Source organism: Xyrauchen texanus, chromosome 3 (assembly GCF_025860055.1).
Source record: "Xyrauchen texanus isolate HMW12.3.18 chromosome 3, RBS_HiC_50CHRs, whole genome shotgun sequence".
NCBI lineage: Eukaryota > Metazoa > Chordata > Actinopteri > Cypriniformes > Catostomidae > Xyrauchen > Xyrauchen texanus.
In genome coordinates, this window is record NC_068278.1 from 27,418,539 (window position 1) to 27,438,057 (window position 19,519).

General features: G+C 40.0%; 1 protein-coding gene across 2 annotated transcripts in view; it reads left to right on the top strand.

Moving 5' to 3' along the window:
- Nucleotides 1-242: 242 nt before the first annotated feature.
- Nucleotides 243-19,519, top strand: part of npr3 (natriuretic peptide receptor 3) — a 39,721-nt gene continuing 20,444 nt past the window's right edge. For both annotated transcript variants that reach the window (XM_052098322.1, XM_052098328.1), the window contains exons 1-3: nt 243-1,211; nt 8,886-9,008; nt 10,658-10,833. In XM_052098322.1, the coding sequence (XP_051954282.1) occupies nt 542-1,211; nt 8,886-9,008; nt 10,658-10,833 (969 nt within the window). In that variant the 5' untranslated portion in view covers nt 243-541. The remainder of the gene's footprint in view (nt 1,212-8,885; nt 9,009-10,657; nt 10,834-19,519) is intronic.

The following is a 19,519-nucleotide window of genomic DNA, read 5'->3' on the forward strand; positions in this document are numbered from 1 at the left end:
ATATCCTGTATTATGTTCTCATTTAATTGGTCGTAAGCACTAAACACTGTAATGTTAAGTGAGACCGATTAGGAAAATGTCTAAATCGTTTAGATAACTTTTGAACAAGCTGAACTTGTGGGCTGTAATGAATGGCGACACTGTAGCTTTAAGGACGGGGCGGGCTGCGCAGGGATGACGCAGAAATAATAATGAGGGGATGCTTCAAAATTCCTTCTAAACTGCAGCGTGTGTGGTGAGTGACCAGCCGCGCACTTCACACATCCTAACAAGAGTCATTACACAGGGAACCGGAGAGTTTAGACAGAAACCCAGAGAAGACTTCAAACAGGGGATTTACCGGAGCACACACGACACAACTCAGTCATTAAAAGAAATTGTGGGATTTTAACATATACTAAGTTAAATTAAGGATACGTCTTAATTTACATGACCATTTAACGTGGGGGAACAAAAATAACTCAAAAAGTTTAGGACTCAGTGCAAAAAAACCAAAACAATCAACAGTTACTGCGTTTATTGATTTAAGAACATTTTAAACATGTCATGTTTCATGTCACTCTGCCTGTGCATTTGGGGAGCACTCGTGATTCCTGGCAGCACAAGTGCACTGAATGAGAACATCGACGTGCTGGTCCTGTTGCCTCTCAATAACACATACCTCTTTTCATATGCGAGAGTTTTTCCAGCCATTAAGTACGCGATAGATACCCTTGGCAAAGAAGATGAGTTTGCGGGATTGACATTCACTGTGACCTATAATAACTCGGCGTGCGGGATGGATGCTCTGTACGCGCTGGTGGACATGCAGAGAGAGGAGCGTCCCGACCTGGTCCTCGGTCCGGTGTGCGAGTACGCTGCCGCGTCGGTGGCGCGAGTGGCGTCGCATTGGAACATCCCATTAATCTCAGCAGGTGCTCTGGCCACCGGCTTCAGCACTAAAAGCGGCGAGTACTCGCATCTCACGAGGACCGCTCCAATTTACCTGAAAATGGCGGAGACGATCCAGACGATGTTCGGACATTTCGGCTGGAGAACGGCACATTTGATTTACGACGATGATAAAGAGGAGAGAAACTGTTACTTTACCTCGGAGGGCGTTTATACCGTCCTAAAAGAGTACCACATCTCCACAGATTTCCTTGTGTTCAACTCTCAGGAAGAGAGTGTGGACGCCGACGAGATCGTAAAGTCCGTCTATGGGAGTGAAGGTATATTAATTTTCTAATGTATTGTGATTCAGCAGATGCGTTTTAGGACACTAATTACAGGGAGCAATCTGAGTTTCGGTGCCTTGCTTGAGGTGATGGCTTGCACTAGTGGAATTGAGAGTATTCCACTGCTGAGTTCGAGCCTTTCATTCACCAGACTATATATATTTTTACAATTACACAAATAAATATGTTGAGTTAAAAATGTGCTTCATATGGTAACATGTCAATTATCTGGTCAAAAATAGTATTAGGCTACACATGAGTGAATCCGCCTGAATGATTTAGGTAACACCAACAATTTTTGTTTAAGGGTTTGTTCCGGTGGAAATAGCTCCTTACAGGAATAATCCGGGTTCAAACATGTTAAACTCAATCGACGGCGTTTGTAGTATAGCCTAATCTTGATTATAACAAAAACTAATTTCAACGAGTAGCCTACCTCCTTTTCTTAAAAAAATAAATAAAAATAGGTTACAGTGAGACACTTACAATGGAAGTGAATGGGGCCAATTTTTGGAGGGTTTAAAGGCATTTACATAAATGTCTGTTTAAAGTCATGTATTATTTGAGCTGTAAAATTGCTTAAAATCATAATTTTTATCGTCATTTTAGGGTTTGTTGACATTACATCGTCATGCCAATGAAGTTGTAAAATTGGCTATATCTTTACACAGAAAAGGTTAGTAAGTGATTTTATCACACTAAAATCATGTTGATACACATATCGTTTACATCTTGTGGCTATACCTTTAAAACTTTGAGTGCGTTAATGTTGACGGATTGGCCCTATTCACTTCCATTGTTAGTGCCTTACTGGAACCCAGATTTTTGCTTTTTTAAAAGGAAAAAGGTGCCAGCCAAAAATATTTTTGGCTATCAATATTATGCCTCAAATGCTGTCGATAGAGCTTAACCGAGATCTCATGTAAACAATGGAGAATATATCAATATTTCTCACACCCGGAATATTTCTTTTAAGGTAGCAATTGCAGGTTACCACTTTTTATATTGTAGATCACAGCAAGTTACTGTAATTCATGTTTATAAGCTACAAAATAGCTCAGGTTGCATGCTTCCTAATAAAGTCACAACAAGCAATAAAGTCACTTGGAGAAGGTGCGCAATGGCGTAACCCGTCCATGGTCCATAACAACGTTCTGCCCCTAGATTTTTTCTTGATTTGATTTATTTTTTATACTTTTTGTTGCCATTTTATTGTAGAGAATATTTGCTTTTTAAAAAAAGCTTTAAAAGTAAAATAAATAGATAAAGATTTTTATTTATGAAAATTCAATGTAGTCAGATTTTTTGTTTTGTTTTCTGCCAACTTTACAGGTCAAGAGCATGGATTTGCAAAGAAAATGTTAACGTTTTGTAGATTCAAAGAATCGACTTTGAAAAGATGGAAGACCTCTCCAAACCAAATGTCATGTCTCTGGATATGGCGTTTGACACCAAATGATAATAGATAAAAGGGAACACATACCCTATTCAAGAACATGCTGCCAGGGATGGTGTAACAAAGAAGAGCAATATAGAAAATATACGAAAAATGCAACATGCTGATATTTTCATAGCTCCTCTCCGTATCAGCGTGGGCTACAGTACAGTAGACATTGCAGCTGGTTTTTAAAGGTAGGTAAGAGGTCAGATGCGCTCCATAAGAAAACATGTGGAAAAAATTATCAGAATTTGACAGACGGTCACCACTGAGCAAGAGCTGTTGAAATTTTTGGGGAGCAGTTGTGGGACTTAGCGCTTCTCTAGACATCCTCGAGCACTTTTTAACAGCTTCTCTCGTGGCGAGTAAAATCATGTGCTGTCTGCCTGGCTGAATCTCAATAAGAGAGAGGAGCTCCCTGGAGCTCACTGCTACTATTGGTGTTGGACACATTATGGCACTAAAAGATATGCCTGCTGTCAAAACTATTAACTGTCTGCTGTTTAAGTCTGGTTTCAAACATCATATCCGTCTAAATGCTGTTTCACAGAAAGTCTGACTTTGCACCTCCTTACTTATCCTGTTTCATAAACAGTGCATTTCTCACATTCCTACCAAGGATGTTGTCGATTTTCGAAAATATACATATATCCCTCAATACAGAGGACCTTTACAAGGCCTAGCCCCCTGTATCATTTTTCTAAGTCAGTTCCATGCATTGAAATTAACATCTTAGGTTTCTTGAGCTAAAGCATATTGCATGAACTCTGGTCATTAAAGGAATGTTCCACCAATTCTGAAAATGTCAAATTGGCAGACTGAAACAGGGTAGGAGGTTAATGCTGTCTTGGGGCTGTTTTGACACTAACAGTGTCGGGGTTAAAACTTTCAAGGCATTTTATAATTATTTTCCTTTTTCTACCAATATACAACAGCTTATTATCCTTCAGTTAAGAGCTCCTTGAAATCCTCAGAACACCTAAATAGTTAAAATATGGAATACATAAGATAATACTAACAATTTGTCCTTCACAGGTCATGTAGATATTTGAACATGGAATCTCAGTGATGGGATGCATTTTTTGGCCACCACCCAAACACTCAAGGCAAAATTTGACCTCTGTGTTAAAGGAAGAGTTTACTCAAAAATTCAAATTCTTTGAAAATGTATTTACCCTCATGTTTAATTTTTTTCTGTGGAACACAAAAGGAGAGCTCTTGCCATACAGTGACATTTCGAAGGCTGTCAAGTTCCAAAAACGACAATAAAGATGGCAGAAAAAGAAAGAAAGAAGAAAAACACCATAAAAGTATCATAAAAGTAGTTGTGTTTATTCAAAGTCTACTGCAGCCATTCAACAATTTAGTGTAGGATTTTACCCATTCATTTGTATGGTATACCCAAATGGTGCAACATGATCACACAGGAAGTCGGCATGTTGTTTCTGAATCTTGCAGTACCCTAGGATCAGCCACTGACTCACTGACAAGTGTCATCTCCTATCAGTAATTTTTTAATTGGCTCATCAGGGTGTTGTGTCAGCAGTGTGGACGATCCGAATGCGGATCCCTCATTGAAACCAGGAAGGAATCGTGTTTGCATAATCATTGACGAGTGCGATACAAGTTTTTAATTTTTCCCTCTAACATATCATTTTTACTCCACTGATGATTAGGTTTAGGCTTGGGATTTTGGTTGGGGGGGTTCAATTTTAAAAATATGCATTCCTTTTCACTATATTACAGCATGTATAGCTGAAAACAACTCTCTTCATAACTCGCTTTTGGTGCCCCTCCATGGACATTTCACCCGGAAAATGGAGCACGTACTGCTTTGGCCACTGGGGACAGTATTTTGAATTTTACTAAGCACAGGTCGATTTTAGCTAAAGAAAAGTCACCTACTGTCTGTCGGTCTGAAAGGTGACTGCTGTCATAAAACACGTTTGACTGTTACACTTTCTCCAATGGTAGAACCAAGGAGGTTATCTCCTTATTTATAAGACAATCTCTGCCGTTGTGTTCGGTTACACATGTGAGCGGTCCAAAGACATAGACACATTTTCATCATGAAAAAACGCAACAATCTTATTTTTGCGGAATGAGAAACGTAGACAAGCATCCATACTAAAAGACAAACATGGCTGAAATGTAATATTCTTTGATTAAGTTGCAAAGACAACAGTGACGTGAAAAAAAAATTATTTTACCATGGCAAGCCTTGGACCCATAGCATGTCTGTGTGTTGTGTGGCTTGGAGAATACAGCCATAGAGCAGCATCGTGTCAATATACACACTTTGTTATTTGAGGAGCTGGTGGTGTGTTTATTCTGTGTTATTGCTGTGCTTATCAAATCAAATCACTTTATTGTCACACTTTATTGTCACAAACTTATGAACAGTTTTCCATTTTTCTACCAGAATTTGTCTGCTTTTAAGGAGGTAAAAATAATTGTATTTTTTTTACATAAAATTAACTTTCTTGAACGCTTTTACAGATTGTGACGGGTGACCAGATAGTTGGCTCTGGCACTATGGTCATAAAAGTTTGCGTTTATATTACTATAAATTATAGACATAGACACTGTATAAATTACCATATATTTTGAATGCTAAATGGTGCGGCGTGTTCCATGAGGTATATTGCTGGCATTAGAATTAGTATTCCAGGCATGTAGGCACCTCATTGTTTTGTTTTCAGGGGCTAATGAAGGTGGTTGAAGTATCGTAGTAGCGAGTATTTATACAGTACAAATGTTGAAGATGCAGATGCATCTGGTTATCTTGGGTAAGTTTATTTGCATGTCATTTAAAATTCAAAAAATTAAGTTTACAATGATGTTCAATATTTCAGTGACTAGGAATGGGAATCATAAGGGGTTCCAATTCTGATTACACTTCCGAGACAACTCTGGTAAGTAAGCCATTTGTTGGCTGATTTTCCTGAAAAGTGTAAACACTGTGGCTCTGTGGCACAATCAAACAAAACATTTCTCTGTTTGTTTGAGCATCCCAACCAACCAAGCGCAGCATTATTGGCTCAACCAATGGAATGAACTTGGGGATGGGCTAATTGGTAGTCTGACAAATGGAAGTTTTCAGGAAAGCTGTTTAAAAACCATTATTTTTCCTTTAATGCTTTTGAGGAATCACGGTTGCATATTTTTGTAGCGGCATGTAACTTGCAAAAAACAAAACATGCAACAGAAATCCACTGCTGAATAGCAGCAGAAGAAACACTGGTAAAGTATTATTCAGTGTTCCGTCCACATCGCCGAAAGAATGCAGAATATCAAGAAAGTCATTAATGGAACCAAACATCATGAAAATTATTGTGTTCCAGTATGATTTTTTTAAACAATCAATGATATAAATCGATACAAATAAATTTTATTTTGCTGCTTTTTATAATAGCATTCTTCACTATCTACTCTCTCACACAGTTTCTCGTAATGACAAGCCAGAGCAGATTGCCAAATAGTTCTTGTTTGCCTGCAGTCATCTTTAGAATTGAGGTAGAGGATGCCAATGGGACATTCTGCAGCACCCATGATGCCTGATTTGACTCATAGAGCATTGCAATGCCCTTATTTTTGATGTTGTCAGTCTTCGTTATGCAGCTTTAAACCTGTTATGTGATGCAGTAGCACATCAATTGGCACAGCTCACAGCTTTGGCAAATGTAATAAAATACAGATATTTTGAAAGACTGATTAAAATCACGGTTTAGCACCTGTTTCAAGAGAGACAGTGGAGTGGCAATGTTTGTGCTCAGTATCAACTTCAAAAGCTGGGATTGTGTTGGGCAAGTTTAAATAGTGCAAGCCCATGCAAAACACTTAGTAAATCCAAATTGTGGCTGAGCCAATCCGCACAAGCATATATGATAGCATTTGGCATTAGTTTTAACAGATCAGACAGAAAAACTGCGTAACGCATGAAATTGTTTATAAGTAATGATTGTTTGTATGATATCCAATATACACAATTTTGCCCATGATGTGCACAAACTCTCACATTCACATTATTTTGATTGCATATAGGGATGTCAGGAGAATGGTCACATCCCCTCTCTGTTTGTCTTTATATGATAGTACATAATTATATTGTCTTTTACGTCCATGCTAAACATGTATGTAAACATCTGTTTTGTCAGAACTCCACATTGAGACTAAATGTCAGAAGATGGCACACTTTAATGAAGATGGCGTACAGTGTTGTAATGTTTTGACAGTGAATGACATGAGCACAAAACCACAAACTGGCTCGTTGGAAGCCTGCAGATATGTCCTCGGGGACACACACAAGTGATTTTACTAAGCCAGAGATATGTCATTATAGCCCTGCTTATTTTGCATTCTGTGCCATGCTGCCAAAACTGGACAGAAGGCAAAGACAGTAAACCCTTATACTCAGTAGCGATATAGCACTAGTTTGCACAGCGATATTATTTCCATGTGCATGTTCACACTATGCTTTTATATAGACCCCCAGGTGCCTTAAATGCGGCACAACGACGCTGTAAGTGTGCCATGTGTTGCCCCTTCACATTCCTCAGCTCATTTGTAACTAGTGTCAGTGGGAAAATCCAGATTTTTGAAATATTGCTGGCTGGAGCCATACCCCATGGAATCACTGGAGAGTCAACACAGGGCCTGTAGTGTGCTGTGCGCTCTGTAATTAAAGGCTGCTATAGTGCAGGAATACTGAGGTGAAGTTTGTCCCACTCAGCTGAGGATATTTCAAGCAGTACATTACACTGACTGGGCTGTGGGGAAAGTTCCAATCCTCTGAATCTTCCTATTTATGGGCCACTTTGTGACTTTTTTTAAAAACCTCTGTTTGCTGGCTTGTTTGTTTATTTATTTTTTACCTCCTCACTCCATGGGAAAATATTTCGTACCGCAGACTGTTTGACTGGGTCAAAGAGAAGTTATTCTATGGTTCTTGCGTGCTTACGCTTACATAATTTAATAAATGCCAGATTCAGTGTCTCATGTTCTGGTAAAGCTGGCCAATGTCATAAAGGTCATAACTAATCCTAAAAGAACCGCTCTGAGCACTTTCTCAGATTGAGAATATAATACCTTAATTGCCGTGTTTGATTCACGGCCTGTAAAACTCTTATGAGAATACAGTGCACAGAACGAGTCGTTGTTGGTGGAAACTTTGCTTGCAGAGGTCTCTCGCCTGCAACGGACCCTTTTTACATTTCAGGGTTTGGAACGCAGACGTAAACTATAGCATAGTAAACTACTATACAGGTACATGGGAAGACATAGCAAATATTATTTTTGCATTCCCATTTGCTCCAACAGCAAAAGAAAAATTCTACTTTTACGTTTACACAACTTTCAAAACAGGAACAAAATACAGATAGCTGGATTATGACAATCAAAAGAGACAGATGCCAAATGTACTGTCACTCCCTCAGCAGCTTTATTTGAAACCCCACTGCAACAGTGGTGACTAGTTTTTTTTAATTACTATTATTAATTAATGCCAAATATAGTGTTATAAATGTACATTAATTGGTGTAAAAATTTAAAACGTAAAGTTATTTAATAAAAGTTCATACAAGTTAAGCTCAATCGACAGCATAAAGGCATAAAGTTGATTACCACCAAAAATTAAGTTGACCCTCCTTTTCTTAAAAAAAAAAAAGCAAAAATTTGAGTTAATTTGAGGCACTTGCAATGGAAGTGTATGGGGCAAATTTTTGGAGGGTTCAGAGGCTGAAAAGTACTTGCATGAACTCTTTTGTTAAAACTCATGTATTGTTTGAGCTGTAAAGTTGTTTAAATTGTTGTTCTTACAGTCATTTTAGGGTTTTGTAAAATTGTAAATAACTTCACACAGAAAAGTTTAGTAAGTGATTTTATCACTCTAAAATCACGTTAACTCATGTTGTTTATGTTTTGTGGCTATACTTTTGAAACAGTATGTTAACATTTATGGATTGGCCCCATTCACTTCCATTGTAAGTGCCTCACTGGAACCCAGATTTTTTGCATTTTATTAAAGCAAAGGAGGGACAACTCGAGATATATTTTGTGGTAATCATAACTATGGCACATATGCTGTCGATTGAACTTAACTTGCATTGAACCCGGAATATTCCTTTAAGGCTGAAACGTGTCATCACAGTCTGTTCTATGTTCCCAATGTTCTATTATTGTGTTGTGTTTTGAATGACAAGCCACTCTGTTCCTTTTCGTTCCTTTTGCAGTGGTCATCATGTGTGCTAAGGCAGACACCGTGCGAGAGATCATGCTGGCTGCTCATCGACACAAATTAACCAGTGGCAGCCACATCTTCTTCAACATCGAGCTCTTTAACTCCTCTTCTTATGGTAAAGTGCAGTGCTCACACTTCTTCACTTGTGTTTTGCACTTATTACAAAGCTTATTTCCATTCCCAAGATGTGCCATAGTCAGGCCAGATTGTCCTACTGTGACACTGGAGCACAATGAGGCTATCTACACTGTGAACTGAAAAGAGGCCCAGCTCTTCTGCCTGATAGAGATTACATTGAAGAGATGCAGTCTCTGAAACATTTGGCTCAACACAATAGTGCCTGGATAATGTCTGGCATGCAGGTCATCAGGATGTTCCAGTGCATATCTAAAAACCCCATTGTTGCAGCCAAAGTAATACAGATATTTCAGGCCAAACATAAATGTATCATTATCTTGAGAAATGTACTTTCCTATAGCAATCTTGGGGTACAGTATGTTCCAGTTTCATTTTTAAAATCAAAAGTTCACCCCAAAATGAAATGAAATCATTTACTCACAGTCATGTCATTCTAAACCTGTATGTATCCTTTGTTCTGTGAAACACAAAAGGATAACATTTTCAGAATGTCAAGCTGCTTTTTTCTCTAGACTGAAAATGGATGGCAGCTGTCAAGCTCTTAAAAAAGACAAAGTACCATAAAATGAGTCTGCTTGGCTTAAATTCCATCTCTTCTGAAGCCATATTTTTGCCACATTATAGTGTGGAATATAGTGCACAAGCATTTCTGGGTAGTAACAGAATACATGTAATCTGTATTACGGAATCAGATTGCAAAAATCGAGTACTTGTAATTTGATAAGATTACATTTTCAAATATTTATTTTATCAAATTACAGTTACTTTTTTATGGATTGCATTATTACGTATTAATCAGGCAAAAGTAGCAATTTGTTCATAATTTATTGATCCCTCTTAGTCTTCTTTTTAAATAATTAAAACATTTTATTCTAAATTGCACCCACAAACCTTATACTAGCCTCCAGCAATAATTACAATGAAGATGGATTAGTTATGGTTTCATGAATTGCTTTTGTAACAACTTTTTAGAATTTTGTTTTCTTTTTTTGTGACGATTCACATATATTATCTTTTATCACACATGGATGGCGTTTGAAATGTCAAAATTTCTGGAGCAAGAATATTTTAGTCCCTTTTTAAATTTTACTCACAAACAGACAAGTGCAGAGTTAAAAACAAAAAAATTATTTAAATTCTCATATTTTGATCCATAATGTAAGTTTTCTTTAATGCATTTAAGCAGTATTGTCCAAATGGTACAAGTTTATTCTGCTTAAATGTATGTGACATCAAATAAACAAGAGTTAGATCAGAAGTAAATCAAAGCAATCAGATTGGATTAATTTTAAGTGTAATCCAATATATTACATTATAATATATAGAGAGATTTCAATTTAGAAGTAATCTACCCAGCACTGTGCACAAGTAATATTGACTACATTTATATAATTTTATGGTGCTTTTGTTGTCCTTGTTGGAGTTTGACAGTGCCTGGTTACAATCCGCATTCATTGTACAGCAAAAAGCAGCTCAGACGTTTTGTTTTACTCCTTTTATGATCCACAGAAGAAAGACCTACATGAGGGTAAGTGGTGACAGAATTTTCATTTATGGGTGAATTACTCTATTAAATTACAAGAATTGAGTTGTTTTTATTACAATAAAAACATCATTATTTTACAGGGGACGGATCCTGGAAGAGAGGAGATAAATATGACAATGAAGCCAAAGCTGCCTACAGCTTTCTCAATACTGTAACATTACTTAGGTCTAACAAGCCAGAGTTTGAGGAGTTCTCCTTGGAAATGAAAAAGTTACTACAGCTATCAGGCATCCCTGTTTGTGAAGACTGCAGTGCTGTACGTGAGTCTTTGAAACAAAATTACTGCATACATTTTTTGAAAGTCACTTTAAAAATCAAATGGCATGTATATTGGCCTGGTCCTTGCAAATTATAAATTCCTGGCAACATTTTCTTAATCTATTTCATAATTGATAAAGCACTAATTTCTCTATGGTTGTTGAAGTTTAGAAAAAACTAACCATAGAGATTAACCATAGCATTTTAAACTGTTAAAATGCATTTTAAATACCATCCCTTTTTATCCCAAACTGGAAACATATAGGCAAATTAGTCTGTCAATCAAATGCAACAAAGCAAATTTAATGCCTGCAATTTCATAAATTTTTAATATACAGAGAGCAGCTAATGAATTTAATCACCCAGTTTAAAGTCAGAATACAGTACAGTGCTTTTGAATGCTTGATTTGGCGATCCATACAAGCCCCACATGAAAACTTGTGGAGGCACCATATTTTGGTCAGGCTCTTTGTCCTCAGCATGTCAGCTTCCTTTGAAAAGCCATCAGAGCTTTTCTAGGGAAGGCAGCGGGAGCTGTCTCTCTGAAACAAACAATTGTGGACGAATCGTAGTGCCAAGGTTAATAACCTCAGTGGGGGCCCTGCCACTTTTGACTGGCTCAATGGCTGCATCAACAGTGGCCACAAAAATGCTTGAGCTGGACCTTTATGGGGGACCATCATAATATGGAATAAACTTATTCAGACAAAGCCCATTTTCATTGCAAATACAAATGTCAAGACTTCAGTGTGCCAAGCACAATTGTTTCATGGTACAAGTACACTTCTGATAGAAGCCTTACCTGACAGAATTACAGGCGGATGTGATATTTCACAAAGGCCATACCACTTATAATCTTTTCAATCCAATACCAAGTACTATCAAGGCAAATATTGCCAGTACTGTTTAAAAGGATAATTCCCCCAAAAATGGGTAATCATTTACTCACCCTCATGTCATCCAAGATGTGTATGACTTTCTTTCATTTGCTGAACACAAATGTAGATTTTTTAGAAGAACACGTCAGCTCTGTAGGTATGACTCCAGTTGTGAAATCTATATCTTCAGAAGCTATATAAGGTGTGGAAGAGAAACTAATCAATATTTATGTCTTTATGTTTTTTATAAATCTATAGTTATAGTTAAAAAGGATTTAAATATTTATCTGTTTTTTACCCAGGGTGATTGCATCACTTGCATATTATGGACCTACAGAGCTGAAATATTCTTCTAAAAATCTTGTTTCAGCAGAAGAAAGACAGTCATACATATCTGGGATGGCATGTGGGAGAGTAAATGATGAGAGAATATTTATTTTGGGGTGAAATATTCCTTTAAATTTATGAAATGGGTAATTTTAAATACTTTCATACATTCATAGACCTAAAATGAAAAATTATTAGACTTCTGTTTTGTTTAACCTTGCGAAAAATAACCATGGTTTTACTATGGTAACCACTGATCTTTATATATCATAGATCAGTGACGTTACCATAGTTTAACCATGCTATTTGTTGAAAAACCTTAGTAACCACAAAACTATCCATGGTTATTATAGTCATGGTTACTGCAATATTACTGTAGTAAAACTAATGTTACAATATGGTTACTACAGTGTTACTATAGTAAAACCATTGTAAATGTATCAAAACCATGTTTTCCACCATTGTTAATTTTCTTAAGGGTATAATTTATTAACAACAGATTTTTTAATTTCATTAAACTTACAAACAAACCAATTATTGTCAATAATAAATGCCACATTTAAATTTGTCCTTATTTAGTGTGAATTAACACTGCTTGTTTTTCTGTCATTACCTCAGCCAAGCTCTGCTCCCTCTGTTTGAACGAGTGCTGTCTGTGACTGCTTGAGTCTTTCAGCTGTTCTCGCATTGAGATGAGCTGAAGAACAAATAGGTCCCATCCTACGCAACCATTTGCTAATATAGCCTTCTTTTTTCCCACTTTGAAGCTTTTGATATGCATACATTTTTATGGTAGCTAATAGTAATATTACATGTTAAAATGTTTTATTTAAAATCGTTATTTTTATATGAGGAAAGATATTCTCAATATAACATCAGTATCGAAAGTATCGATACTTTAGGATCAGTCCGCCCATCCCTACAAACTTGGCCTTTTCTTTGTAATGTAATTGCCGCTTGTAGCCTCTTCTCAGTTCCTCGTCTGTCACTCACTTCGACGTTGTGTCGAGTGAAGCGGCACTAGGGGACTTTCTTGAAGGACTCGGTTACCCCTGAGCTTGAGAAAAGGCCAATGAGAATTTGGCAGACGGAATTTGCATGTCCCTCACCGGACATACGGGTATAAAGGGAGGGAATCATGCCTCTGTTCATTCAGATGAACCACCCGCCCCTCGGCACTCTCGTTGACTTCCGTCCGGGCTCAAGGTGAATGCGGCTTACCTCGCGGCCAGTCTGTTTACTCCTTCTGCATCGGAGAGCGTTCCGGCGTCTGACGCGGAGACTTGACTGGACTGCCACCCTCAGGGTTGGCACGCCCAGTCTGAGGCTGACGTCCAGATGGCCGACATGCTTGCCCGGGCCACCATCAGCGTGGGTTTGGACTGGAACCCTCCGTCATCCCCACAGCCCTCACGGCCAGAAAATTGGTTCCTCGGGTCGGGGCACCGCTCACAGCCACGCCCCCCCCCCGGTCCCTTTCTTCCCGGCGGTGCATGATGAGCTGACGAGGTCATGCAGGGCACCTTTCACTGCCCGCAACCGACCTCCTCGCTCATCCGCTCTCAATACCCTCGATGGCAGAGCGGCCCACGGGTACTTTTCTCAACTCCTCATCTCCCAGCTTGGCCTATTCGGTGACACCATTGACAACTTCGCCCAACAGTTCTCATATTATGCCCTGCCTCTGATCCAGCTCCGTCTGCTCACTGAGGGCGTCCCCCTGCGGCTCCTAAACGCCAAGCAGCTCCGCCTCAACCTGGGCCCAGCTCTCAGCCCAGCGCCGAGCTCCCTGCAAGAAGCACATGCCCCCATCTCCCGAACATCCTCGAGGACCCAGAAGGCTCCCAAGCGTTCCTGAGATGGATGACCCAGGGAGCGAGACGTTTGCTCCAGAGCTGGTAAGCTGACCACTCCGTCCCCCAGTGGAGGGTCGGGAGGAGAATTTTAACCTTATTTACTTTGCCACACCTCCTTTGGGCTGCGGTACCCACATTCTCAATAAAATAGCTTTTTCCTCATTCCCTGGGTCATCTGGCCCGCGAATGCCATTCTCACGGAAAACCTGGTGCCACACTCCGGCAGTCCCGGCCCCCCCGGACGTGGACCCCTCTGCTCCGAACCCACGGCTGCTGCCCCCCAGCTTGCCGGTTCTGACGAGTCTAGAGGCCGCCTACATGGGACCTCCTCCTCAGTCACTAACCCGCCCCCTGCCGGGTGCGCGATGCAAGGTAAATGCTTCGAGCCTTCTCTCCGCACCAAAGCCTCGGGATTCACTTTTGCCTCCCGATGAGACACTACCTGCTCCGCTCCACCACGAAGCCTCGCCAGGTACACCACTTAGTGTCCCTCGCACGGAGCTTGAATGTGTGGCTTTCACTTCCCAACCTGTCGTGCTGGCTGGACAGGACCATCCGACTCGGTGCACGGCAAAGACGCCAACACCCTGTGTGCGGAGATCGCGACTCTCTTACTCAAAGACGCCTGTCCCTCCAGCCGAGATGAAGAAGGGTTTCTACAGACCTTACTTCATCATACCCAAAAAAGGCGGTGGCTTACGACCGCTCTTGGACTTGCGAGTTTTCAACCGGGACTTGCACAAACTCCAGTTCAAAATCCTCATGCAAAAACACTTTCTAACATGTGTCCGGCATTAAGATTGAATTGCAGCAGTAGTCTCTATCTTGCCTCGACACCGACTTTTCCTATGGTTTGTGTTCGATGGCCAGGCGTACCAGTACAAGGTCCTCCACTTGGCATGTCCCTGTCCCCTCGCGTCTTCATAAAGGTCGCAGAAGCAGCCCTTGCCCCGCTGTGGGAAGTGGGCATTCGCATACTCAATTACGACTGGCTCATCCTAGCCCACTCTCGAGAGTTACAGTGCACCAACAGGGACCAGGTGCTCAGGCACCTCAGCCGTCTAGGGCTTCAGGTAAAAAAAAAAGGGAAAAGAGCAAGCTCGCCCCAGTTCAAAGCATCTCTTTTCTCGGCATGGAGTTAGACTCAGGTGTCCCAATGCGTTCTGGTCACCACAGATGCCTCCAAACAGGGTTGGGGCGCTGTGTGCGGCCCCTCCTGGATGGGGCTGCAGCTGGGTTGGCACATCAACTGCCTAGAGTTGCTGGCTGTAATCCTTGCCCTGCAGAGGTTTCTCCTGCTATTTCGGGGCAAGCATGTCTTGATTTGCTCAGACAGCACCGCTACGATAGCGTACATAAATCGCCAAGGCTCTCGTCACATGTCACAACTCGCCCGCCATCTCCTCTTTTGGAGCCAGCAACGACTCAGGTCATTGCACGCCACTCATATCCCGGGCAAACTCAACACAGCAGCGGACGCGCTGTCGCGACCAGGCACACTCAGCAGAGAATGGAGGCTCCACCCCTACATGGTCCAGCTGATCTGGGAGCAGTTCAGCAAAGCACAGGTTGACCTGTTTGGTTCCCAAGAGACCTCTCACTGCCCACTCTGGTACTCCCTAGTGGAGGCTCCTCTCAGGACAGACACGCTGGCATACAGCTGGCCCCGGGGGCTGCGAAAGTACGCATTTCCCCCAGTGAGCCTACTGGCACGGGTGCTGTGTAAGGTCAGGGAGGACGAGGAACAAGTCACTCTGGTGGCCCCTATTGGCCCACTCGGACTTGGTTCTCAAATCTCACGCTCCTCGAGAGAGTCCCTCCCTGGCTTATTCCCTGACAGTCCCCCCCCCGGCTTATTCCTGGATGTTCTTCCTCCCTAGCCCTCTAGCCCTGAATTCAGAAGAGGAATTCCCTGACCAGACACACTACGGGTACTAAAGATTACTCTGCACTGGAATAAGCGCTCCACAGGATGGGCCTTTGTGGATTAATCCCCCTATGTGTATTTTCTGCGGTACGGTCCCCCTACTGGCAGACCCATGTCTCCCTTGGGCAGTCCCCGCTGCCCCTGGTCGCCGCTTTTACTCAATGCGAGAAACATAGCGAGAGAAAAGGCGCGGCTGGTGCAGCCTGCTCCCATTCTTGGCACGTCGCTTTGTTACCCCCCTCCGGGATGTCGGGAACCTATCAAGTTTATGATGATTTTTATGGGGCGTCGGGGAAGGGTACGTGCAGTCTGTCGCGGCCTGATTCTTTGTCAAGCAACTGCCTGCCCTCGACACGACGCCGAAGTGAGTGACAGACGGGGAACGTCTAGGTTCCTGATGGAGGGAACGAGACGTTGTGTCCCTCCAGCCACAATGCTGAACTGAGCCACTGCAATGGCCGAACCTTATTCTCGGCTCCTCATTGCAAAACCTGAATGAACAGAGGCATGATTCCCTCCCTTTATAACCATATGTCCAGTGAGGGACATGCAAATTCTGTCTGCCAAATTCTCGTTGGCCTTTTCTCAAGTTCAGAGGTAACCGAGGCCTTCAAGAAAGTCCCTTAGTGTCGCTTCACTCGACACAACGTCTCGTTCCCTCCATCAGGGAATGGAGGTTACAACAGTAACCTAGACGTTTTCATGCTGAATTAATGAGCTGGATGAAAAATGCTCACTTTATTCATTAAGGAAGGTGATACATTTTTGGAATTGGCATAGAGTGAGTGGCGTTCTTATGAGCATTCACACAGATTTTAGCTATTCATACTTGCTGCCAACAAATGCAGCCATATTCATATGCAAAGAGCCCCCAATATATGTAAAACTGCTGGATAAATTATAATTTCCACTGTTAAATACTAGAATGTCAAGTAGACCTTTAAAAGGACATTTTAAAATGTATTTGTTTTAGATCCAAAGACTTTAAAATATTACTGTGTGTCTGAACAAATGCAAGGTATTTTTATACACTGATGTCTAGTAGGTGGGTGTGTTTGAATACCACACAGTCATTAGACACACGTTTTATGGTTTAATGAATAACAGTACAAGTGTTTGATTAGATTACTCCAAAGTTTCTTCCATAAGTTGAAAACCCTTTGCAAAATGCCTTTAAAAATATTTTCGAGATGATCCTCAAAATAAGCAACATTCTTTAGCATCATTAGCTGTTTTCCTTATCTCTTCAAAAAAAGCACACCCTAAATTGGGTCAGACTGACATGTTATTTAATCTTCATTAGTAATAGTTGTCATCTGTTGGCCCTCAGGTTTATCTCTTACTTATTTTATTCTAATTTAGTCTCACCCCTTGCTGTGCATCACTGTGGGTGATCAAGTTCCAGCATGATATAAACATGATATAAATTATTCTCAAGAAATTCTATTCACGCAGATTTAGCATTTGTAAAATACCTACAGTTGAAGTCAGAAGTTTACATACACTTAGATTGAAGTCATTACATCTAATTTTTAACCACTCCACAGATTTCATATAAACAAACTATAGTTTCGGCAAGTTGTTTAGGACATCTACTTTGTGCTTGACATGAGTAATTTTTCCAACAATTGTTTACAGACAGATTGTTTCACTTTTAATTGACTATATCACAATTCCAGCGGGTCAGAACTTTACATACACTAATTTAACTGTGCCTTTAAGCAGCTTTATGTTAGCTAATTAAGCTTCTGATAGGCTAATTGAAGGTGTACATATGGATATATTGAAGCAACATCTCAAGACATCAGCCAGGAAGTTAAAGCTCGGTCACAAATTGGTCTTCCAAATGGATAATGACCCAAAGCATATCTCCAAAGCTGTTGCAAAATGGCTTAAGGACAATAAAGTAAAAGTCAAGCCCTGACCTCAATCCGATGAAAAAAGCATTTGCGAGCAAGGAGGCCTACAAACCTGACTCAGTTACACCAGTTCTGTCTGGAGGAATGCGCCAACATTCCAGCAACTTATTGTGAGAAGCTAGTGGAAGGCTACATAAAATGTTTGACCCAAGTTAAACAATTTAAAGATAATGCTACCAAATACTAACAAAGTGTTTGTAAACTTCTGACCCATTGAGAATGTGATTAAATAAATAAAAGATGAAATAAATCATTCTCTCTACTATAATTCTGACATTTCACATTCTTAATATAAAGTAGTGATCCTAAATTACCTAAGACAGGGAATACTTTCTATGATTAAATGTCAGAAATTGTGAAAAACTGAGTGAAATGTAGTTGGGTAAGATGAATGTAAACTTCTGACTTCAACTGAATCTGTTCATGTGTGTATAATCCAGTAACACAATCTAATCATGTGATTTAGCAATTTATGGTTTCTTACATTACTTCCTTATGGCATATTTCAGCTAATGAGATTTTAATATTTTGCAACTGACTCTAAGGTGTATAATTCTTTGTCTGGACTTGGAAAGAACTGCTTCAAAGTTCAAACAACTAATTGACTGAGAGGCAGTCATTAGGGAATATCAAACTCAATGCACTAGAACGTAAACGTAAGGCCACCCATGATTGCTTTTTTCCTTATCAACCACCATTATCTAGAACAAGATATGCAGTCAACTGCTTTGCTGACCATTAAGGAGACCTAAACCTCCTTACAGTATCTGAACAAACTGTGGCCAATTGGCTGAAGTGATACAAACAAAGGAAGTCACAAAATTATTACAGACAGTTCGTTCTGCTTCAGTCATCTCTGTTTGATCAACAATGGAGAGTGTCACTGAGTTCAGAACAGACATTGTCGCACACAAGATTATGATTTTTGTATCTCACAAGAATCTTTGATTTGTTATCTCATTGCTCTACTAAATAAACTTTAATTCTATTTATGCAAGGTTTAGAGAAAGCTTGTTCACAGTGTAAGATTTAGAAAGACAGCATAGCATCTTACAGTAAATGTTCTGATCTTTCTATCATTGCAGCATTCCTGGTAGTGACAGTGAGACTGTGTGTAGGTAATTCTTCACCAGGGTGAGGAAACTTACATGCGGTTGCTCATTTTAGTGCCATAGCCTGAAGTTAATCAGCCCAAATAAACAGGAACATGCTTATTGGTAAAAACAGTACATCCAGTGAGCTCTGAGGATGAGTACATTCACACTAATGATGCATGTTTAATTACCATAGTCAGGCCAATATTGAATTTGTGCCAGTATATGGAGTTCTCCCTGAGTTCTCTTTCCACCAATCAATGTGGAGGGATATAACAGACAAAATAAAATAAATACATAATGATATTATAAAATATATAAATATAAATAATCGTGATAAATCACATACATTATCATTGGTAATCACCAAGTGCTGAAATTTGACTCTACTGTATAAATACTTCTTTTACTGTCAAAATGTATATATTTTTTTCTTAGGAAACAAAACAAAACAAAATGTAAAAATAATGGTTTACCACAATTTTTCAGACTTCCACAGTATAAAAATTGAAATGCACTAAAATAGCACCAATGCAAGTAACATAGAACATTTCCCAAAATTTAGCTGGGAGGATGACTAATTGAAAGAAGTAGTCCTTATAGCTTGCGTATTGTAATACGCATTTAATCTCTTAAACCCTCATCCTCCAAAATATTAATCGGCTGGCAGACTGTGGTTATCC